This window comes from Dendrobium catenatum, unplaced genomic scaffold (assembly GCF_001605985.2).
Source record: "Dendrobium catenatum unplaced genomic scaffold, ASM160598v2 fragScaff_scaffold_669, whole genome shotgun sequence".
Taxonomy (NCBI): domain Eukaryota; kingdom Viridiplantae; phylum Streptophyta; class Magnoliopsida; order Asparagales; family Orchidaceae; genus Dendrobium; species Dendrobium catenatum.
The window spans coordinates 567,464-592,250 of NW_021319131.1; the positions used below are offsets into that span (position 1 = coordinate 567,464).

General features: G+C 34.5%; 2 protein-coding genes across 5 annotated transcripts; one reads left to right on the forward strand and one right to left on the reverse strand.

Annotated features, from left to right (window-relative positions):
* The first annotated feature begins 3,239 nt into the window (after positions 1-3,239).
* On the forward strand, positions 3,240-10,154 carry LOC110097721 (DEAD-box ATP-dependent RNA helicase 57). Of its 3 annotated transcripts, none has more exons than XM_028695713.1 (13): positions 3,240-3,694; positions 3,782-3,874; positions 4,010-4,115; positions 4,225-4,343; positions 4,431-4,522; positions 4,710-4,806; positions 4,888-4,968; positions 5,040-5,272; positions 7,258-7,452; positions 7,549-7,639; positions 8,854-8,976; positions 9,311-9,461; positions 9,730-10,154. In XM_028695713.1, the coding sequence occupies exons 2-13, from the start codon at positions 3,794-3,796 to the stop codon at positions 9,936-9,938; spliced, it is 1,578 nt and encodes a 525-aa protein (XP_028551546.1). In that variant the 5' UTR covers positions 3,240-3,694; positions 3,782-3,793; the 3' UTR covers positions 9,939-10,154. The 3 variants fall into 3 exon arrangements, with proteins under 3 accessions (XP_028551546.1, XP_020679920.1, XP_020679919.1); XM_020824261.2 differs by having other exon boundaries at positions 3,240-3,669; positions 3,746-3,874; XM_020824260.2 differs by having other exon boundaries at positions 3,240-3,669.
* Positions 10,155-11,861: 1,707 nt separating this feature from the next.
* On the reverse strand, positions 11,862-24,425 carry LOC110097718 (probable serine acetyltransferase 2). Of its 2 annotated transcripts, XM_020824257.2 has the most exons (10): positions 23,917-24,417; positions 21,816-22,013; positions 21,657-21,716; positions 21,293-21,388; positions 21,131-21,155; positions 18,198-18,292; positions 14,040-14,206; positions 12,454-12,527; positions 12,279-12,338; positions 11,864-12,118 (listed from the first exon to the last, which is right to left on the reverse strand). In XM_020824257.2, exons 1-10 carry the CDS (start codon positions 24,157-24,159, stop codon positions 12,087-12,089), a joined length of 1,050 nt encoding a protein of 349 aa, XP_020679916.1. In that variant the 5' UTR covers positions 24,160-24,417; the 3' UTR covers positions 11,864-12,086. The 2 variants fall into 2 exon arrangements, with proteins under 2 accessions (XP_028551548.1, XP_020679916.1); XM_028695715.1 differs by lacking the exon at positions 21,816-22,013 and having other exon boundaries at positions 11,862-12,118; positions 23,917-24,425.
* Positions 24,426-24,787: the final 362 nt, after the last annotated feature.

Consider the following 24,787-nt stretch of genomic DNA (forward strand, 5'->3'; position numbering starts at 1 on the left):
TTGATCATTGAGCATGGATACTATTGATTATTGACATTGTTATGGATAGAATGGATATAGATATTGTATTGATAGCATATGGATATGGTAGATTTATTGATATTGTTTATAGATTTATTGATACTATTGATTCTGCATTTATCGTATTGCTTTTCCGATTGATTTTATAGCATAGATTTGATTTGATTTGATTGATTGATTCGACACGACTGATTTGACGGATTGAATGATTTTCTTCTGTGTACGGATTTATTCGAGATTGACGTGTATTGATTGAGCTTGATTTATCGATTTGCCTGCTGCTGCATTGACTGGTTTCATTGATTATGGATTTCCGTATTGCATAGACTCATTGACCATTGACTGATATGGATTTGATTGATTGACATGCATATTGATAGCATCGCCGTGCTTTGATTTCAGTTATAGGTATTAGGTGACTTGCTGGGCTTTGTAAAGCTCATTATATGTGGTTGACATTTTCAGGTCAGGGCAAGGGAGCAGAAGATAGGAATTGATCCGGATCTACATGTTTTAGTTCTTTTGATGATTTTGATTCTTTTGTACTCAGGACAGGATAGATTTCTGTAGTTGTGATTGTAGTGTAGTTCATGAGTATTGTACATGAACTTTTGAGATATGGATCGACTTGTATATTGATGTTTTAAATATTATAGATGTTTGATAGACTATTTAATTGATGTTATAGATAGCTCTGGTAAATTATTTGAGAAACTAATTGAAATTCTTTCCAAGTTAGATCTTGGGGCGTGACACCTTTCCCGAAGCAAGTTAATTCGCAACCCTGCACACCACTTCCCTTGCTAACTCAATCCATAATAATTGCATAGAAATCTTGTGCTCGCCAACACCATTGAGTTTTGATTTAAGACTACTAAGAGTTAAGATATTATATTCCTCCTCCTGTTTTTTGTGATGCCCCATAATTTAAATTGAAATAATTGTATATTTTATATATTCTTAATTATGATCAGACCTATTAATTATCTATTAATTTAATATATGTGCATTTAAACAATCAACATTATATATATTTTTTATTATTTAAATGTCATTATAATATATTCATAAGAAATATATATATTGGTTGTATCCTGGAATATTTGCAGAGATACAGAGATAAAGAACTTAACATCTTAGCTTTTAATGAAGGTCCCACACACATACAAATAAATAGTGTTGCAAAAAACATAAGAGATCATAATTTTTACATGAACACCTAAAAATGGAGAAAAATCATGAGGCATTACGTAGATTGAATGAATCCACAAGTGTTTGTTGTTACTTACAAATGGTGCCCTCTATCAAGGAAAAGCATTAACTAAATGTAGCAAAAAAAGCATCATATAGAGCACTGTAGCTGGTTGGGACTAGAAAAATCCAATGTCATGAGAGCTATTATCGAGAGAGTGTTAGCATGTTTGTTTGATTTATAAGATTATAATTGGGATGATCTAAGTTGGTGGGATTGTAGTCAGCGGGTAACAGAGGTCGGTGGGACCATAGTCTACAAGTGATGGAGATTAGAGGGGTCATAGTTGGAGGGCGGTGGACGTCAGAGGGACCGTACTACTATGTGGGTGATGAACGTCGGAGGGACCATAATTAGCCGGCCACGTTGGTTGGAGGGACCGTAGTCGGCAGGCTACTGAGGTCGGAGGGACCATACTCAATGGGCAATAGAGGTTTGAGGGATCATAATCAGCATGAGATGGTGGTTGGAGGGGCCATAATTGGGAAATAATGATTGGAGGGACTGTAGTCCGCAGGCGAGGTGATCAAATGGATTGTAATTGAGCTATGATGGTTGGTAGGACTGTAGTCAAGCGATGGTGGTCAAAGTTAGACTTAGCAGTGGCAGCCGAACGAATGTCTGACAACAATGAATGGGCAAAGGTTCAATAGCAATGGTGGCGTCAAGTGTTTGCCAGTTCTGGTGTCGTGGTGGAGCTTCCCGATTCTTCAAGCGTTATAGCTGTCTTGATCTCTAACCAAGGTCCAAACATCCAAAGGTCAAGCTTCCTAATGGTCAAAGCCTTATAAATTTTGAGGGTGGCATATCCTATAAATATAGAGAAGATTTATGATAAATTTGGAGTGCTCCATCGAATGACCCATGCTGATTTCGTCGATCATAGAGTATTTGCCAAGCATTTAAGTGCCTTAATGATGTTAAATTAAGTGATCTCAGATTTGTTGGATTTGTCTTATCGAGTCGCTTGATTTAACTATATGCATGCTATATCTGGATATCAATTGGTCATATGTTTAATGCTTAAACCCTCTAAATATAATTTAGCCCATTGTTATGGAACAATTTTTGCTCATATTGGATTAATTTTAGTGTTGTTGGGTTCGTCAGGCTGATATGTTTAATTTGGCTATAAATTTACTGAAATTGATGTTCAGATGGTCCTTAATTTAATTATGAAAGTTGTTAATTAATATATGTCTCAAGATTCATGCTTTATCAAGGCAATTTTTGGTGTCTATCAATATTATTCATATAAGTTAATATTAAAATTTTTTTAATTTTGTTGCCTTGTAAAATTACCATAAATCATATGGTTGCCTTGTGCTCCTATCCAAATTCTCGGAACACTCGATAAGATGATGACTTAGGGGTAATTAGGTCTTGACGAGAGCTCACCACGAGAAGGCATTGTGTGAAGGAAAAGAATATAGTTCATGATTGGATTGGTCATGGAGAATGAGTTGAATCCCTAAGGGGCTATTTGACAACAAGTAGAATTTTAATTTAGTATGGTTTAGTAAATATTGTAAATTTGTATTTATTAAATCCTACGGAACTTAAATCTTGAAAATTGTTTAGCAAGATGAGAGTTAAATCGTGTTAAATCATGTTAAACTGCAGATAATGCAATTCACGATTTAAGACGATTAATTCATTAAAAAAATCAAATTTAATTTTTTTTATATTTTAATTTACATTATAAGTACAAGTTAATTACAATTAAAAAAATAATTTAATTATGAAAGGACTTTTAATTTTAATTATTTATGAGTTATTGTTAATTATTAATTTTAATTATCATTTCTAATTAATCATTGTTAGTAAATAAGTAAGATAATTAGATTATAACTTAATTGTCAATTAATTTAAATTAATAATTAATTATCTTATATTATTAATTAATTTTAATTAAACTAACCAAACTAAATTAATTTGCTCTATGTTAATAATGTTATACGTTTTGGCTAGGGTTTGCTTTTCCTCCTTGCCCGCTGTCGTTGGCTTCGTCTGCTTCCCGTGAGAGGTGGAGTTTTGAACGAGTCGCTAAATAACTTCTTCGCCTCCTTGGACGACATTCCTTCCCGTCGGATCCGAAGTCACACCTCGCCGTTCATTTGTTGGATTGGAAGTAACGACGACGACGTGAGCTTGCCTTTCTTACTTTCGCGCGCTTCTTCGGCCAAATCCCGTAAATCCGCCGAACTCCAGGATTCAGTAAATCCGGGATTTACGGCAAAAAGAGGGAAACAGAGGATTTAACTCGCTGTGAGATTCAACAGTTCCCTAAATCTTGTATCCAAACAGCCCCGAAGAGTAGTGAGCGAATTGGTGATGGAGAATGAGTTGAAGCCTCTAAATCCCAGTTAAAGCTTGCAACTAAAAAATCCCCAAAGGTTCCGCCTGCAATATGTTATTTTTGTTAGTATTGCGTTTTTGGTTACTTACATAACCTGAAATGGGGCTTAACAGAGGTTTTGTGACGAGGATCGTTGATGTTTATTTCAGCTAATCACAATAATGGAGAAGACGCCGTCGCTTCTCTTTGCCGGCACTCATTTTGATCGAAAACGGTTTGCTAAAGACATCGCTAGATTCAAGGCATTGCCTTTTCACTCTCCTCCTCTGTATCTCTATCTACTCTGCTTCCCCTTTCTACGATTTTGTTTTGCTTAGCAGGAGTTTGGTTTATAGACCGGCTATCGAAGTTAATCCAGTGTACTTCTATTTCGTCAGGCAAAGGAGGAGCAAGAGGATCGTTATGAGCCTGAATACAAGGAATCCCAGTTGACTGAGATGGTTGGAAGCAAGAAAGAGAAGAAGAGGAAGCGGAATGACTCAGGTAGCGCTTGCTTTTAATTCTGTCCAAACTAAAGCTTTTGCCTTTGTAATTTTTAGTACTTTCTCCTTGTCTATTTACTTATTTTTTAGTTTGAATTTGGCAACATCAGAAGTTGTGGAGGGGTTTAATGTTTTTAAGAGCTCCAAGTCTCTCAAAACCCGAGATATAACAACAACTATGATTGATGATTCTGCGCTTCATAGAAAGGAAATTGAGAAGCAGATCGAGGTATGATTTTCCTTGTTTTTGCGCCTCTTGATGTATTTTTGGTCGAAAAAATACTTTTTTTTAAACTAACGTTTCTGTTTATTTCAGAGAGATTCACTTTTCCGTAAGAAACATGGGATTCACATTTTTGGGTATGCTGTTCCATCTCCACTCCGGAACTTTGATGAATTGAAATCAAGGTATCGTTCATATAGTTGCTATCATTACCCCTTTTTTTTTCCAATTTACATTTTGTGTTATGCCTCTTTGTGGGATCAGAGTCATTGCCCTCTTTCATGGTATTTTGATGTCCTTTTTAATATTTCTTTTGAACTATTTTTTTTTCCTGCCAACTATATGCTTCTTTCTGATAGGGTCTGTAAACAGGTTTGGCTGCAAATCACATTTATTGCGTAATTTTTTTGAACTGAAGTTCAAAGAGCCAACACCTATTCAAAGGCAAGCCATTCCAATTTTACTTTCGGTAAGCTATTCCTTTCAATTGCATAATTGTGCTTCAATCATCATTTTTTATAACTATTGATTCTTATTGTTTATGCCTTAGGGACGTGAGTGTTTTGCTTGTGCACCAACTGGATCAGGCAAAACTTTGGCTTTTCTGATCCCCATGCTTATGAAAATTAAGGTAACGCTTTGTTTCCTCCAAAAATCATGCCTATCTTTATAAAAGCTACAATGATTATTTCATGAAATCAGCCAGGACATAAAGAAGGTGTTAAAGGTTTAATTATCTGTCCTACAAGAGAATTAGCTGCACAAACTACCAGAGAGTGTAAGAAGGTGGCTAAAGGTAAAAAGTTTCACATCAAACTTATGACGAAGGAGCTGTCCAGATGCGGAGATTTTCAAAAAATACCCTGTGAAATTCTTGTATCAACTCCACTCCGTGTTGATTTTGCTGTGCGCAAGAGGAAGCTTGATCTAAGTAGGTAAGTTGCTTATTTAGTGATACTACTAACTGCTCTAGTAAAAGTAGAATATCTAATTTGGTTTTGAAAATTCTTTCTAAACTTCATTCATTAAAAAAATAAATAAAATGGGTTTGCTCTATTAGTTTTATCATTCTTGATACCTTTATATCCATTCTCAATAATCTCATGCATGCTAGCATATTCATTGTTAACCAGTGATATTTTTTTATTAATTTTCGGAATTAGATTTGATATTCAAAAACTTTGAATCAACAGTATGAAAAGATTCTAGAAATATATATAGCAGGAATTATGGGGATTAATTGATTTACAGTCAGGAAACAATTTCTTCTAGAACATGGAAGAAAAAATACTTGATATTACCATACATGAAAAGGGCCTGATGGTTATTAATGCATGACTAGAGGTTCCAGGGAATCAGGAAGGCGAACCTAAAAAATGTTTCAGTAGAAACTAAGTTTGTTTTCTATTTGAAACAATATGTTGTGTACACCAACACGACAACACAGCAACATCTCCAAAGGATGCTCCCTACTTATCATCAATTTCTTTCTCCAAATCAAACAACTAAATCTTTGGCGACTAAATTAGTTATAAAATTAATTTAAAAATTTACAAAAAATTAGTAAATGGATAAATGCTAAATAAATATGGAAGTCTTACCAGATTTAATTCAAATCAGTACAGGTAGTTCAATTATTGCAAAAGCGGTCATGACATTCCCCCTTAAAATAATGTCATCATCGACATTCACTATTAGCTAGAAATCAAAATAGATATGGATAGAGCTGTCTCATCCCAACCTTTTTTTTTTCCCAATGTGGCATCTTTATCTACCTGTGCTTCCGTTGAACATTATTCATAGAAATCAGCTTGCTCCTCAATTATCTCACTTCATAAGTTAAAATACACTCAGGTTCCTTTTTGCAAGTCAAATCAGGCCGTATATTAGCTTCAATCTTTGGAATTCTGTGCTCAAGGTCAGTAACCTACTTTCTTAGCACTGATACATGGAACACATGTAAATCAACATATGACCTGACAAATATAATCTGTAAGCAGACTTCTCAACTCTATTGATTACCTCGAAAGGCCAAATATATTTCGGACTCAATTTTCCTTCTCTACCAAATATGTTGCTCTCAACGTATTCTTGATCAATCTAATCTTCTCAATGGCTTCATTCAATAATTTAGGACCTATCAATTTTCTCTCACTCACCTCTGTGCAAGACAAAGGTATCCTATATCTCCTGCCATATAATGCATAAAACGGTGTCATGCCAATACTCGGCTGAAAATTTTTATTATAAGCAAACTCAATTAAAGGGATATGATCCTTCAACTTCCTCCAAAATAAACACACAATCTCAATAAATCTTCAATCACTTATCTCATAATGACCATCAATCTACTGGTGAAAAGTTGTACTGCAACTCAACTTAGTCCCCAAAACCTCCTAAATACCTCTCCACAATATGGAAGTGAATTTAGAATCACAATAAGAAATAATAACCTTCAGTATTCCATGCAGTCTGACAAACAGAACCTTTTTTTTTTTCTGCAACGGTTACAACAGCACTTGAACGGCTTCTGGGTCCAGCCACAGCTACTGGAACTTGAATGGCCTCTGGTGACTTCAGATGTCTGGCTGAAGCTTCTGAAAGGGAGGCAAGCTCTAGATAGGAGGTGGAAAGGAGCAAGCAGTGCCTTTCTGCTGCTGGTTTTTGGTGTAGTTAAAGCGCTGGAGGTTATGAGGGTGTGTGTGTGTGAGAGAAATTAAAACTGGGATTCAAGTTTAGAGCTGGCTTAATATCCTATTGGAGAATTCTGATGATTAATTTAGTTCCCTCATTTTGTTATAAACTTTTAGCAATGAAAGATAAATGCAGCAGCTAACATTTTTTTATCATTTACTATTTTATACTTGAATTCATTATAATGTTTCAGGTGACAATATAAGGTGTCTGCCACTTCTTGCAGGGTGGAATATCTCGTCTTAGATGAATCGGATAAACTATTTGAGCTTGGTTTTGTTGAGCAAATAGATTCCGTAGTTAAAGCTTGTTCAAATCCTTCAATAATTCGATCTTTGTTCAGTGCAACCTTGCCAGACTCAGTAGAGGAACTTGCACGTACAATAATGCATGATGCAGTCAGAGTTATTGTGGGAAGAAAGTGGGTTATGTAACTATATACCATATTTATGCTCAAAATTCAGTTTTTAATGAAGATTTCTCTATGTAGCTAACATCTATTAATATTCTTTGCTAGAAATTCTGCTTCAGCATTAGTTAAGCAAAAGCTGTTATTTGCTGGAAGTGAAAAAGGAAAACTTCTTGCTCTTCGTTTAAGTTTTGCAGAGGTATGTCAATGTTCCCATTTCAAGCTATTAGCTACCATTATTCTACTTCGGTGCCTTAAGAAACTCTGTTATTTGTTTTGAAAACATTTTCTTGCATATGAAGTCATTAGCTTGAGTGTGGTGATAATTGGTTCGGTTCATGAACTAGACCTGAATATTGATATGCCTAGTCTTAATTAGTATGTAAATAGTAAATAATTTTACATAATTATAATAAAGTACCTAATCTTAATTAGTATGTAAATAGTAAATAATTAGTTAGTTATTAATCATGTAAAGACTAAATTATCATTTAAGTTGCTTTTCCGTTTCATTTAATTGTATTTTCTTGCACAACTATTTTTCCGAGCACATTAAGTGGTACTGTTCAAGGAAGTTGAAGCGCGCAATAAAATACTATGCCAAACAAAGCCTCAATTTTCTTCTCCATTCAATATATATATATATATATATATATATATATATATATATATAAGAACTCAACCAAGTGGTTGGGAGTTCCCATTAACTTATTCTTATTTAGCAATAATCCATGGCTTCCCAGAAGCTTGCTTTCACCATACCAAATTGTGGGAAGGAGGCCAGTGAGATCTTTAGATGGTCTTCACAAAACATCATAAATCTCTACCTATCAGAGTTTATCGGCCGCCCTACCATTTCTAAAGCTAATGGGCAATGGCAAAGCCATCCGTGCCCCTCCACATACTTTCCTTCAGATTTTTTAAAAATTTATAGCAGCTTTATTGGTTGTACTACGCACGAGTTGAGGACCGTTTTTACAATTTGATAGGACCAAACACCAACCAGGTTAGAGAGCTCATCGAACCACTACACTGTTGGACTAGATTAAGAAAATGGTTGGAGATCTGAACACAACTGCTTGATACTCCTGTTCTTAAGTGATTTCAAAAATAATTTCTCCAAGAATTAACGATTTTGACTTCCCCAGCAAGGCGGCACTTCAAGCTGGAGCAGGAGTCAATTTGAAGGAACATTAGTAATTGTACTAATTTATGATAGGGCTTCTTTGATTTTAATGTTTCGTTGCATGTTAAATTTCACTTTGTAAATAACGGTTTGCTCTTTAAATATATGGTAAAAATTTTCAGCGAAGCTGATGCTAAATCATAGATGTTAACTTAGTTTGGTTTTATCCCTAGTGAAATAGATTACTTCCATATTGCTTTAGAATGGCTGTATTTTGTAACTCGCAGAGCTTTAATCCTCCAGTTTTAGTATTTGTCCAAACAAAAGAAAGAGCAAAGGAGCTTTACAAGGAATTGGCATTTGATGACATAAAGGCTGACGTTATTCATGCAGATCTAACTCAAGAGCAGGTAGCAACTTATACCGTATAAACTAATATAACATGAACTGCATTCCATACTTCAATAACTGATGTAGTTCCAGATTCCTGTGAATGTGTTAACATTGGATTAATTATTCTATGCGGTTGCCGAACGCCGTCCAAAGACCAATCACAATGCGCCGCGTCACCCCTGCGTTCGGTACTGTGGCTCGGTACTGTTGACGTGGCATTTTGATTGGTCTCCGGACGACATTCTGCGTCCGGTCGCCGCACAAAATAATTTCTTGTTACATTGAGACCCTCATGCTAGTATAACCTCTCTCTGCTGATCTAATTGCTTTCCTATCCTTATATTTTCTCAGAGAGATGATGCAGTTGATGATTTTAGAGCTGGAAAGACTTGGGTTTTAATAGCAACTGATATCATTGCTCGTGGAATGGATTTTAAGGGTATTAATTGTGTCATCAACTATGATTTTCCTGAATCAGCTTCTGCTTATATTCATCGAATTGGTATGTGCTGTTCAATCGATATTGTATAAATAGCTTCGTTAGTGCCAATGGTTTGCTTTCATTCTCCATGAATCTTATCTCTTACTGATTATGGCATTTTTGTTAGTATATTACTGGCAACAATCTCTTCCAGAGTTGTTTATTGTTAAATAAGCCTTGTCTGAATCAGAAGCGACTAATTTAACAATAAATAGCAATAGAATTCTTAGGGAATAACTGAGAAATTAATTTTTCTGCCATTTTTTTTATTTAACTTGTTTAATAATAGGTCGGTCAGGAAGAGCAGGGAGAGCTGGTGAGGCTGTGACACTGTTCACTGAAGAAGATAAACCATTTCTAAGGAACATAGCTAATGTGATGAAGGATTCAGGCTGTGAGGTTCCTGCTTGGATCCTATCCCTGCCTAAGCTCAAGAGGAAGAAGCACAGACCGAAGAGAGATTCTGTAGGAGCCGAGCCTGATGACACTGAAGAATAAAGCTGTTAAACTGTTAAAAAAAAATCTTTTTCCCGATTCTCTTTATGTTTGCTTTCCTTGGTGAATGAATTCCTTACCATTTTGTAAGTATTTAAGTTAGATTTCATAATTATAATTATCTATATTTATTAATTTAATCATTTTTACATGAAAATGTTGCACTGTTTAGAGGGACAGATCAGGATTAAAGAACTACGATGTTGTCTTACGTTTTTATTTTATTGTCATGTGTTTTACGCTGGTTATCCTTTTATTTTGAAGCATATATGTTAATGTATTTATATACTGAGTTTTTTTTTTTACTTGAGGCTTTATTTATTTTTTATTACTTATTAAAGCAATTTATGTATCAAATACAAGAAAAAAAGATTCATCTACATTTATTTTACACATTCAAATAATTTCAAAATATTCTTTTTACAAGATATTTTTTATGCACTATATTATTTTCTTAGCCAATTAAATAATCTCTTAAATTTGAATGATTAGTGCATGAGTTTGGAGTCTTGGGCATGACAAATTGATTATCATGCCTTAGTATTAGCGAAAAGGAATTATTAAATAGACATTTCTATTTGCGTAAAATTTATATTAGAATTGGAACTATAAATATGAATTATTGGTCGAAAATAAAAATAAACAAATTTGAAAAAAAACAAATTTATTCTTTATATGCCATGATTAAATATACTTAATTCCTAAAAAAAAAACTTATGTACCAAAATTTTAGAAATAGTTTTAAAAATTCTTTAAAATGTTTTAAGATAATACAATGTAAGCACAATTAATATTATATAAATATAAAAAATACTTTTAAATTCCATCATAATTACTTTTAAATCATTGCATCTTTATCCAAAAAAGATTCATAATTTTCTGCCAATATATAAAAATTGTAATATAATAATACATTTTGAAGAATAAAATCGGTGTTTATTCATTATTCTGAAAAAGAAAATGTATCTGAACAAATTAAAACAAATGATAACACTCAAATAGTATAGGAATCAGCTGAAACAAAGGGTCACACAAAAGAACAAATTTCGAAGGCTTAAAAAAGTAATAGGCATCAGTTAAAGATATAAAAAAATATTAAATTTTCAAACGCAAATACCTAAATAAACTTCAAATTGGGCCACTAGAAAATAAAAAAATTTACACATACATATTCCATGATTGCGAAGATAAACGTTTCTCGATAAATCTTCAATGGACCAGACAACCTGAAAAAGAAAAGTGCAGAATCGTACTGTTAATATTAGCTAGTTTATGAGGAGTAAATGCGAGAAATTATTTTGTGCGGTCACCGGACAATTCAGAGGCAAATTAGTATATGCCACGTCATCCGATACATAATGAAAAAATGATATAGCGCTTCATGATTCGCCTTTGAACTCCGTCCGGTGACCACACAGAATAATTTATCGAGAAAATGCATACCTTTGTCATCCAGACATCCATTAGTTCAACAATAAGAAGAATTAGAAAATTGCTAATTATGTCTATAGGAATGTTGAACTCGTTATCTCGGCTATAACAGGAACTACATAATGCAACAAGCTCACTTAAACGCTTTGGATAGAGACAAATTCTCAGAGCACTTTTAGATGTCAAAATTCACAGATTAACAAGGATTTTATAGGTACAGTGGAATCAATTATATCAAAATCACTAAGGAAAAAGAATTTAAAGAAAATGAACAGTAGGAGTTCAAGAGGGCAGCCTTAATATATCTTGTTTGTAAATAATCTAAATACTTTATAATTATGTTCTAAATATGCCCATTTTGACTAATAAGCTGTCATACATAAAAATAGTCAATGCCAATATCAATATTGCTTGATCAGGTAGTTTATTAACACAGGATGGCATCAGAAGGATTCAAAGTCTGGACTAAAAACTTTATTAAACATGAAATTTTTTTTGGGGTATTTAGGCCAATTAAGGCAGACTCATACACACAATGCGAACACAAGACTCGAACTCAAGACCTCTTAATTGATAGTCTAAGCTCCCAACCAACAGACCAAAATGAGTTGTGTATTAAACATGGATAGCACTAACCAGAATAAATCTGCAGCCAGGGTTCAGCATTTGTCAGAGGCATTTTATTGCACCAATAAAGCACTGATGATTTCAGTTCCAGAACTAAATATACGGAGAAGTATTATGGCATACACCTAGCATAGAAAAATCATATCAGAATTCAAATTATTTGCATCTTGTGATACAGTCCCAATGACTTCACATAATGAACAACACAAGGAATTGCATTGAAGACTTGTCTTAAATCATAACTATGACAGTTCTTTCATGAATTTTGTTATAAATCCAACTCACCATTGGATTTTATGTCAGTTGAACTGATAGCTAGCTTCTCAAAATAACCCTTTGTAGCATCTATCGTGTAAGAAGAAAACAACTAATGAGAATACTTGCCGAACAAAAAATTGAAGTAAGATTATGCATTTCTGAATAATATGGAATAATTCAGCTCTTTCCTTTCGATACTAACCATGTTTCATTGTTAAAGATGGATCTTCTTCATCTAAATACCCTATTATCTTTGCTGGATTACCTACAGCCATGCTTTAGACAAACAAAAAGTAGAGGCATGACAATATATCAGCATCACAACTTCCCATTTTAGGAGGATTCAATAAATAAAGATCATATATGATAGTATGAGGGATGGAATATAGTAAAAATTACCAAATAAAAATGAAATATAAACGAAATTACAATTTTGATGTATGACAAATGATCAATAAATAGCTTATCACTACTGGATCAACGCTCACGAGCAGAATTTTCAGATGGTTCAACAGTTAGAACTTAGCATTCAATTCCAATTACAAAAAAGCCAACGACAATTTCTTGCCCAAAAATATTGAAAAAAATGATTCAGAATACTCTTAGATAGCCAGATCAAACCTTCTAGGCATGTCATAACTAATCAAGGGGTGCCTGAAAATACCTACCCTCATATTCTTACACTAGAAGCAGTAGAACAACTGTGTACAAGAAAACAATTATTACACAAAAAATAATATATCTTTGATGGTACGATGTTATTTAAATGGATCAAGCAGAATTTTCATTCTGAACGCAAAGAATAACTCCCTACATTCACTTGCGGTTAAACCGCATTATTTCAACATCTTTCATTCCATGAAATCAACTACAAGAATGACTGGCTTTAAAGAGCCTTAAAACATATAGAAGAATAAAGTTCTTAGCCACAAAACGTTTACTCAAGCCTGAGAACCAGCAAAAAAAAAGTCACTTTTGGGAAGGAACAAGTAACTGCTTTCTACAGTGAACAAGCATCAAGCAAACAAGAGGGAAATGAAGGTTTCATTTGACGCAGCAATTTATTATTTTTCTGACAGAAAAAAGCAACCAATGAAAATTATTGTTTATTTAGATGAAAAAATTATACAAAAATTTTCCTGTTTTTTCTGGAATGTGCTTAAGAAAAAGTTGCTTTTTCTGTACATATAACTTTAAACATTTCTGATAAAAAAAGCAAAAAAAAAAAAAACACAAATTGACCTAAACGAAGCAGAAGTTGCGACTTAAAAATAAGAAGATCAGAAGTGGGCAGGTGATTAAACGTGACTGCATAGTTCTGTGTACTACACAAAACTATAAGGCTATTAAATGAAGAATCTGCCCAGTTTAGTCGATACCATAAAAGATCAAAAGCGCAAGGATTATTGACCAAACAATACTAAAGAGCCAACGAAACATGGGAGATTCTGGGACCATTTATTTCAAAGCATACTTGACATAGTATATATATGAACTTGTGCAAAGATAATAATAAAGAAATTAGTTTCATTTATAGCTTTGTTTTCACCAGCCCTAGGATATGAGTTACATTGGTGGAAGAAAACTTTACATGTAGGAATCATATGAATAAACGTGGAAAAAAAAAAGTATAGAACCAATAAAAGCTCAACAATCTCTCATCTGATCAGATAGATATTTGACAAAATACTATGCAGAGGAAGAATTACACAAATATTACCATTCTCAGAATAAAATTATAAGGAAGTAAAATAAAGCCACTAATGAAACAATTTAAGGCATCCCAACCTGTGAGAAGGGACATTTTTCAGTACGAGGGAACCAGCAGCAATCATAGCTCCTTCACCAACAATAATGTTTCCAAGAATTGTTGCGCCAGCTCCAATAAGGGCCCCTTGACCAATTTTGGGATGGCGATCTCCAACTTCCTTGCCTGTTCCACCTAATGTGACACCCTACAAAAGTTCTTACAGAATGAGTACTTCATGCTAGAATGTTTTGGGATCTATAGGTAGGTACCGAACTAATATTAATTGATATCCGTTTTAAGTTAAATACTGTTAAATTAAATTAAAATAGTCTGAAATACGCAGAAGACAAGCAACATAGGATCTTCAAATAGGATATGTTGCTGAAAAAAGAATGCATGTGCTGTAAGACATGCAAGGCAACTACATACAAAAAAGGTATAAAACACCATTTTATGTCATCTTGGCGGGAACATGAAGTGGGAGAGAGAAACTTTGGCAATCAATTAATGATTTAAAATTTTGCTTTCTTTAAGGATGCTGTTGGCAAGAGTAATTGGTTATTCCAATAGTCTGGTTATCTACAACTCATAGTCTTCCCACAGGCGCAATTTTCACAATTTCTAACAATCAAATCCTAAGAGTTTCATTTTTCCTGAAGTGCAAATAGCATTTAAATGGATACTTCAATCAAGAAGATAAAGAAAATAAAATAAAAAATGGAAGTTGCATTTTCAAACTTTGACCACCTATTTTTTGCTTGGATAACAAACTAAGAAGGGGGTTTGCAAAATGAACCAACATGTGATGTGGTTAGGAAGGTATTAATTTTTATGTTTTTCTTTTTAAGTCTCTTTTTAGCCTTTTATATTACCAGGGGTAGTTTGGTGATCAATAACTTTTAATCCTTAGGCTTTTTCATGTAAATACCCCAGTTTTAAGCTAGACGGAAGTTTATTGAATATTAAATTTCAGGTTTATCCTAGTTGGGAAGGATTTCCCAGCTCTTGGGGTAGATTTCCCCGTGTTTGAAGAGGTTAGGAGGAAATGGGCAAAAGCGAAGTCCAACAATTCACCAAGATTGGTAGCCAATTCTCCTAACCTATATCTTATCAGCCGAGTTCACCTACCAAGGAGTTTTCCTGCAGAAACCTGGAGGTTGGCCTCAGTTCGAGAGGTGGACATCTCTTGATTTAATCTTAGCACAGTGTTGTAAGGAAAAAAAAAAAAAAAACAGGGAATTTATGGAGCCAGAACCAAGAGGTCTGGTATTCTTGTTAGTTTCCAGCCCTAAGAATATTATTCTACCATATGCAGCAGGGTTCTACCAGGCTTCTGTGAACTGTAATGGTAAAGCCATTTTTTTCTTGGAGCCAGGAAATCGTCTAAAAGATAGATTCACTGCTTTCACGGATTGTTTTCTTTTACTTAATACTTTGAATCTGTCACCGTTTTTTTTTCATTGCTTACTGCAGGAGGTTGGATCCTCCAATCCAATTCCATTCTGTAACAAGAAGTTGAGAAACTAAGTGAAAAATATGAGATTTCAATATCTTCTTGAACCAAAAATTGGTATTACTGGTTATCTCTTCTCTAATCACGTAATTCATCTTAATATCTTAATCTTGAGTAGATATCCACTAATTGCCTTAGACAAACACTTCAGGTCGGCAAAATTTAAAAAGTTCGGCATCTAATTAAGCAAATTTGAACATTAGCCTGTTTGTTCATTTATATTTGTATTTGTTTTTAACAAGTAGCTTATTAAGAGCTCAATTAAGGCTTGTTATTTTATGCTCTTATATTATATGTTGATAAATGCTAACCCGGCCAAATTTGGATTAGTCAAATATTTCAAAAAGCTGAATTTTAATTATGCATACCTTTGAGTCAAATAAAAATGTTATAAGTTTGATAATCAGCACCTCCCGTAAATTTTTATGCTTAATTAAAGCTTGAGCTCAAAAAAACAAACAAACAAACAAACAAACTTGAACATGATTTTAATACTTGGATTCTGTTGAAGTATTGCCCGAGCTCGATTAGAAAATAAATAAACATGAATATTATAGTATATGAATTGGCTTAGTTCAGCTTATTTAAAGCCCCAATAAAAGAGCTTCTATATGCTAAAAAATAATAATATTTTAAAAGAGAACCGCAAAAGTTCTGTTTCTTTATTTTTGACTAGAACTACAAAAATAAAGACAGCTAATGTAATAATATGAAAACGTAAAGTTTACAAACGTTTCTAAGGTCAATAATTTCATTTAGTACTTTATTTATCGATATCTATTTTGAGATTTATTCAATGATTTGTAATAAGGAAATATTTAGATTTTTTTATTATATTTTAGAATATTCCCTGTTTTTGTTTTTTTATTTTTATTTTCTTTTTGAAAGAGGTCGTACCCTGGTGTATGTTTTTGCTGATGATATTCTTCTTGTTGATAAGACTAGAGAGGGAGTTGAAGGTAAACTTGAATTATGGAGGTTACCTTAGAATCTAAAGGCTTTCTTTTGAGTAGATCTAAAACTGAATATATGGAATGTAATTTTAGTAATAATAGATCTAGTTGGGGGGTTGGATCAAATCATTAATAAGAGTACACGTTTCAAATCTTGGGTCTATTATTCAAAGTGATGGTGAAAAAGATGGGGATATTATTAGTAGAATTCAAGTTGGATGGTTGAAGTGGAGGAATGCATCGGGGTTATTGTGTGATAGAAAAATCCCCCTTAAAATTAAAACAAAATTCTATAAGATGGTGGTGAGACCTGCAATGCTTTATGGTGCATAATGTTAGCCATTAAAAGAGAAGCATAATATTAAGTTTTGCAAAGATGAGGATGCTCAAGCGAATGAGTATTTTAAGCTTAGAGACAGGATACAAAATGAGCATAAAAGTGATAAAAGTTGGAGTAGCTCTAGTGGAAGATAAGATTAGAGAGAGTTGTCTTAGATGGTTTGGTCACATAAAAAGGCAGCATTCAAATGATCCGGTTAGGAAAGTAGATGTATTAGATTTGACTTATGTTAAGAAAAGTAGAGGCAAACTAAAAAGACTTGGTTACAAAATATTAGAAATGACCTTTCTTTGTTAGATTTAAATGATAATTTGACTCTTAAAATGGCATAATGGAGAAAAAAGATTCATGTAGCCAACCATACATAGTGGGATAAAGGCTTGATGTTGTTGTAGTTGTTATAATCCCTAGGGTTTCCTATTACTATAAATAGGATATTTATGGTTAGGATGAATGATTATGATGAATGGGAGATATTTGAACAACTCCCTCTCTCCACCTTTTTCAACTTCCATTCTCCCACCACTCTCTCTCGCGCATGCGCAAGCACGCATATTTTCTTTCTCTCATTTTCTTTCCCTCTATCTGGTGAACAAATTTTCTTCACTCCCCTTAATCTATCACCAGCTCCTTGTAGTCACCTCCATAACTGCAGTCAGCAATCTCTATGCCACATGGCGACCCTCTCCTATTACCATTGTAATCAAAGCGATGGAAAACAACTCCACGCCCTCAGCAAAAACTCCTTAGCCCCAACGCCACCGTAACATGAAGCAATTGTATCTATGTTAGAGATACTGAGGAACTATAATGAAATGTGAATAAGGGCTTTTTCACCTCACATGCAAAATACACAACTAAAAATGTAAAGAAAATCAGTAATCATTCCAAACTTATTAGGAGGTTAAAAGATAGGATTACACACTTTGGGGATTCAAGAAAATGAGGGAACTGCTTGCAAATTATGCCCAAAAAAAAAAAGAAACCAAGATGTTGATTTGTTCAAAGATACAATAGAAATTGTGTGCCACTCTGGGCCCATATTCTGATTAAATCTTGTAAAATTCTTGGATTTGTGCCTTGTAAAATAGAACAAAAAAAACAAAAACAAAAAGTAGCAACAACCTCTTATGTTTTTCCAATGTGTACCAATAGTAGCTTTTTTCAAATAGATGTGCTTCTATTAATACATATAGCAAAAAAATTCACAAAAAATTGCATCACAACAAACGTATAAGATATAAATTAGTCAAATTTACAACTTAAAACTAATTGTGAAGAATCTAGGCACAATGGTTAACATAAGAAGCAAAAGAATACTGTTAAATAATTACTAAGTAGGAAAAAACCAAAAAGAGCCAACATATAGGATTGAGAATATAGCTAGTACCTGCATCAATGAAACCTTGTTACCAACAACAGCAGTTTCACCAATAACTAGACCAGTCGCGTGATCCAATAGAATTCCCTCTCCAATTTTTGCCGCTGATTAATAAACAATTGGAAGACCTTAGAATCAATCAACTTCAGTAACGCAGCACAAATAGAATAATGTGCATTAATGAACCATACATGATTATAAGAACTACATTGGAAGTGAAGATTAGTACAATACTGCAGAATATATAAAGTATAGAGTACATTTTCTTTTATTTTAAGGCTAAATTCTCAAAAAATGTGTTGATAATTCCAATTTCAACACGTCAAATGCAAAATCGATGGCCCAAGTCTGAGTTCCAGTCCTTGGATAGGCTAGCAAGTTGGCCTTTTCAGACAAGGTGCATAGTCAGGGTAGGGTGAGGCTAAGCCAGCTCGTTTCTGCAGTAAGCAAGCAGCCGGCAAGCCACAGAAAAGCAAGCCAAGTACCATTATCACACATCTATAGAATGGTTGCTGAATTATTTGAAATTAAAGTAATTATCCAAACACTGGGAACAAGATGAGGCTACTATTAGCTTTGGAATATTAAAATTTAGAATTAGATTATGTTAAGTCTATAATATCTCCATCTAAGGTTTTACAAGATGAGGCTACTATTAGCAAGCCAAGTAACATTATCCATCTAAAGTAATTATCCAAACACTGGGAACAAGATGAGTCAACTATAAGTTTTACAACCGCACACTCGCAAGGATGCACACCCGCGGCTCGCACCCCTCACGGAAGCACCTCGGGCCTCGCTTTCACGGGTCGCAGCCTCGACTACATGCTTCGTGCACCTCGCAGGCCCGAACTTGAGCTCGCCCATGACGGCCAGTCATCACCATAGCTTACTACTGCCCTGCTTGAACCCGGGTTGGCAGGTCAGGTCCGAGTTCAGATTTCTGACCTATTTATAAATCGGGTCGGGCTCGGGTTGGAACAGTTGAGAGCGGGTCAATTTCGAGACCCGACCCGACCAAACCAGAAAACTCATTTTGACACCTCTAACACACACACATACACACACACACAGAGAGAGAGAGAGAGAGAGAGAGAGAGAGAGAGAGAGAGAGAGAGAGAATAAAGAGGGAGTGCGTGAGTGGGGGGGGTGTGACTGTGTCTTGTGCGTGAGTGGGAATGAGGGGTTTATTAGGGATTAAGTGTAACTTTTATTATAAACAGCTCTCCTTAGCCTATTGGTTAAGAGGTTAGGCTTCCAACTAAGAGGTCTAGGGTTCGAGTCTATGTGTATGCGTTGTGTGTGTGAGTTTGCCTTAAATGGCCTAAATGTCCAAAAAAAAAGTGTAACATTTATTATCATTCTTTTTTTTTTCTTAAAAAATTTAAATACATAAAATTAATATAAATAGAAAATATCTAAGTACATCAACCGTGCCTTGATATGCTTGCCAAATCATTATTATTCATAAACGTCTATTCAGCTTTGTTTAGCCCACACAAACTTGGCCAATGTGAGTGTCGATCTCAGTTCTTTTAGCTGCTCCGAACGCCATGGCGCTCTTTGTTTCTCAAATGGAGGTTGTTTTGGCGATTTAGATTTTTGGTCGAAGCACGTCGGATGAGTTTCGTGTGACATCGAGCTCTTCAGTTTTTTAAATTCACCGTGTGCAGTTGACTTGACCCCGACACTAATATTGAAATCAACACTCGTCATAGAGGTCATTGAATGATTACAATTTGTTGTCTCGCACATTGTCAACTCTGTTTGCTTGCAGAAGATTACATATATTAGTTATCCTATAGGGAGCTATAATAATCTCATATGGACATATCCTTCTATCACAGAAAAATATGTCAAGTACAAATCATAAATCCTATAGATTTTAATTCCCAATAAATAAATGAAAAGGGAGAAAATTTGGTATAATTTTAGCAATATCATGAAACATGAATGTGGAAATAATAAAAGTCTTAGGAGCATTCAGTAGTCATGTGATATTGGCATAATATGATAATTTCCATTTCGATATACATCAAGAGGAGAGTTTGTAAGGTGTGGAGCAACAAACTAAGTAGCAAGTACAGACTGATAGGGTGTGGAGCAACAAACTAAGTAGCAAGTACAAACTGATAGGACGAGCAGAGAGTGATGCAAAGTAATGTCATAGGTGTACCATGCGGGTTGATGTTTGAGGCAAAGGAGCAACATGGGCGAGCATGAGATATAGGTTGGCAAGTGACATCAATGATCATTGCTAGCATAGTTTGCAAGTAGGCGTGCAATGTAAGCATGTGCAAAACATGAGAAAGCAACATATGATATAGCATATGGGCATATGATGCAAGCTAGCACGTGACACGAGGGAGCCGCACATGCATGAAGTAGATGTTGCATTGCAATAAGAGAGCAATGAACGACACATGTGCATAGGGGTTTTAGACATGAGTGTGGGTAGGTAAGGAGAGAGAGAAACCAATTAATTGGGTGGGCGGCTAGGGGCTTACCACTCTGATACAATATATAGAGAAATAGAAGTTATTTGTCTTATTGACTTTAAGAGAATCTTTAAATAAGTAGCCAAGAGAATATAACAAGGACACAAATAGTCATGGATAATACCTAAAATTATGAGAACAACTTTTAAATATAATCTCCTTTCAATATTACTATTCCCATTTATCAAACCAAAACTATTAAATATGCCAGTAGAGCTAAAACCTTAAGTAACACTCAACAAAGCCAGCACAGAGTAGTTGGGATAATGTTATAAGTGATAATGATGATGAACCAAGTAAGCTTGCGAGTATGATAAACATTTTTGTAGTTTATGAACAATCAAGACTAATTCATAGTAGATACAAATTTTCTAGGGCAATAAAGAAGTTGGTAACCCTTCCAAGAATCTTAACCTTCTCAAGAAAATCGAAGAAAGGAAATACCTGGGTGTATATCCACTGAAAAAACCTAAAATCAAAAGATCAAAGAGAGCTGAATTAGTATGGGGACGCTTGAAATTTCCTATAGCTAATATAATGAACTTGAAACTTGGCCAAAGGTCATTACAATAGGCAATATATCAGTTTTGTCAGCTCAAATAGTACCTCACTAATGCGACTTTGCAATGCCAATGCTAATACTTTGCGTCCTTGGTTCCATAAAGCATGGGCTACTCGATATGACTGCAAAGAATGATAACCCTAAAGAAAAATAAAAAGGCTATGTCAGAAGAACCTACTGATCATGACATAGAAATAATCATGAATGAGATTAAAAAATTAAAAAAAAAAATGAAATGGGTGATTATAAGACAACTCAATAACAGGATTTACATGATAAAGTACATAAATTTGTATATCAGCTTCCCCAAATTGATAAAATTTCATAAAATCATGCAGAAAATATTGGAAGCATATTTTTTGAAATTATTTCCTGACAGGATATCAGTAGTTTTATGCACCAACATACCTTAAGGTACAATAATGCCCAGCTATATGATGCACAAGCAGGATCCCTATCTCTGAATGCCTGTATAGAAACTTTTATTTTGTTAGCTTTACGCTTATCAAGTTCTTGAGAAGATAAAAAAGCAAAACGAAGATACCTTTCAAAAATTAAATGGATCACCTGAAGATCTAGGCGAATGGATTGTTGAATTCCTCTATCATTCATTATAATATTTTCAAAAATATCCATTAATTGTGCTGCCAATAACGTTGGATCCTGAAGTCTATTAGCTAGTACAAATCCTAGAGCCTCCTCCAGACAGTTATGAGATAAGATACTAGCATACAAGAAGCTACTTAATATTGGCTCCTTTTCAGTCTGATAAATTGTAAAAGAAAAAAAGAGAGAGATGTAAGAACAGAAGAATGAACAGCTGCTAGTATAAATCAAACAGTTGACATTCAAATGATAAATAGCACAAATTTTTCAACAAAGAATAATGGAAAACATTAAGTTCAACATAACGAACATAAAAAACAAGCTTGCATGTCCACCTGCAGAGTCTTTTAGCTATACTGACAAAAGATATCGGATATAACTCCTGGTGCTTACACAACCCTAATCTGTAGTAAAGGTTGAAGAAATCTCATCTAACATGCATAAAAAGGTACGTATTATCACAGGATAGTTTACCATGATTTTTTTAATGCACTAAAGATCGCAGTTTACTCTACATAATCCCCAAAACTTCTGCCAGTATACTAATCATGATTTTTTTTTAAAGAGCAAAACGAATAAACATAATTCTCAGAAAATTAGTAAAATATAGTCAAAACTATGGTTCAAACTCAAAATTCAGAAGAGAGCATTCTTGATGAAGGAGTCATAACTATATTTTAAATGACAATATGTCATGAACTTCATATGGGACACATGAAAATGACAATGTCCATCTTTCAGTTATGGCGCTGCAGAATACTTCTTTTCTGATAAAAATATTGAGCATAAAAGAAGCTGCCAGGGTGCCATAGCTTCTCATTCACAAAATGAAGAAAATAAAGAAGTATTACACTTTCCATCAATAAATCCAAATACATCCTAGCAAATGTAGCAAAAATTCATAAGTTGTAGAGGTTACCTCAAAGTAGTGCTGAGAGTTTACAAAACAAATTCCGAGGCTTTATTTTTATTATTGCAGTTCCTCAAACATAAAATAGATGTTTCTTTTGTGATGGTTTTAAAAAACAACTTTAGGAATATGTACTTTTTAGTGATGCTCCTGAGCAGCAAAAGGTATCTGAAACCACTGCTTTGGAGAAATTAGTTGAAAGTTATGCAAAGCATGCCAATAGTATCTAAATAAATACTCTCCCAAAAGCCATTAGCTGCATGAGAATTACATTTAAGAACTTATTCATAGCATGTAGCCCAAAGTACAAATCAAAGAAGTCTAAAAATTGCTAATAGCTATATAAAGCTTACACAATCGGACACAATATTGTTTGTTAATTAAGCCAAACGTATCTTCAAGCCCACTGATGTGGTTGTCTACCTTCATTCCAGCGATATGTTAAGTTGACTTTGTAAATGGATAGATACATCAACGGACCTTACTGCTTTGTTCTCAAATTTACAAACCATAATTGACTTTATCTGCCAATGTCAATTTAGAATTGCCTACTTAGTTATAACCAATTTTTACACTGAAAATCCTTATATACCCAACTTCTAAGGTGATGATCCATGAAACCTCATGAATTCCTGATTAACATTCATCCGAGTTAAGGGACAATTTGCCTTTAGCCTTATTCTATTGAATTCATTTATAAAAAATCGACTTTAACAATGTTATTGATGCATACCCCATAGATAACTTACTTCTTCGCAAATACTAAATCCAATGAACCATCAATACCTCCATCAGTCTGACTCCCATATGCCCATAGCTTACTAGTTACTGTAAAAAGTTCGACATTCTATTTCAACGAATTGGCCAATGCATGTGTTAGACATCGCTCCAACAAAAGCCTTCATATCATATCCTTTCAAATTCCCATCAATTGAATTAAAGCCATAACTCAACCAACATAGATATGTTGTAATTTCATAGGAAATTTTCAGTAAACCTGAATACGTAGAAAAATGAATCAAAAGCAAACATTCAATTTAAAAAAGGGAAATTTGATGCAACCTGACAACAATAACATAATGCAACCTGACAAGTGCGACTTTCAGCAGATACATCCACATTCATTCAAGAAAATACAAGGAAAACACTCACCTCCGACTTAGCCTCAGCTCTGATGGTATCCCATATGGGATCAGACGCAGAATCAGAAGCAGAGAGAGACATCAAAGAAGGAGCGTCCGGCTTCGATTTCCCCATCGCATAGAATGGAAAAATTCTCTCAGAGCGGGAGCTCAAATTCTTCCAATCTCGAAAACACGTGGAAGAAACCCTAGTTTCTCCTTTCGCCTCGCCTTCGCCATTCAACTCCAGGAGTATGATGTTCCTGCTGGACATCACACCCCAGCCAGAGCAAGCTTCTCACCGTTTTCACCGTAAGCTTACAGGATTCTGAAAGAGAGAAGGCGTAGGAGGAAGCAGTAGAGATGCGCAGCAGCGCTCCGGCGACAGCACCACCGCACGTTTAATCGCGCAAGCGAGCTGCACAAGTGATGTACGCGGCGCCGAGAAAGTGTTTGACCGTATCACCCTTAGCGTTATTTTAAATTACGGATCTTACCTTGCAGTGTGGGACCTTTGAACTGACTGCTTTTGTTGTCTCTCTCGGCGGCCGGGATTGACCGCGCTGTGGAACTTTGGACTTCCGGATAAGGGGTGAGAATCTTTTCAATCTTCAATGGTGGGTCTATGTTTATTTATTTATTTAAAAAAAAATAGGGGCAAAGTCCAATTTATTCTACTTTTTAATAATAATTACAATAAAAAGAATGCTAAAATTATAACTCAAAATCAATGAGAGTGGACCTTAAGAGATGCAGCAAAAACAAAACAATGCTCTAAAAAATAAATAAATAAACAGAAAAAATCTGAAAAAAAATGGACTCAGAATCACATGTTAGTTATCCATAGAAGTTTCTAAAACATCAAAATGAAAGGGCCAAGGTGTCCCTTGGTTGTTCGAGAG

Excerpts from the sequence above, each read along its gene's own strand:
- LOC110097721 (XM_028695713.1), top strand. The coding sequence starts at position 3,794 with ATGGAGAAGACGCCGTCGCTTCTCTTTGCCGGCACTCATTTTGATCGA. Across the intron at positions 4,344-4,430 it reads AAATTGAGAAGCAGATCGAG|AGAGATTCACTTTTCCGTAA; the intron begins GTATGATTTTCC and ends TGTTTATTTCAG. Across the intron at positions 8,977-9,310 it reads CAGATCTAACTCAAGAGCAG|AGAGATGATGCAGTTGATGA; the intron begins GTAGCAACTTAT and ends ATATTTTCTCAG.
- LOC110097718 (XM_020824257.2), bottom strand. The coding sequence starts at position 24,159 with ATGTCCAGCAGGAACATCATACTCCTGGAGTTGAATGGCGAAGGCGAG. Across the intron at positions 12,528-14,039 it reads AAAAATGTCCCTTCTCACAG|CATGGCTGTAGGTAATCCAG; the intron begins GTTGGGATGCCT and ends GTTTGTCTAAAG. Across the intron at positions 12,119-12,278 it reads AACTGACATAAAATCCAATG|GTGTATGCCATAATACTTCT; the intron begins GTGAGTTGGATT and ends TTTCTATGCTAG.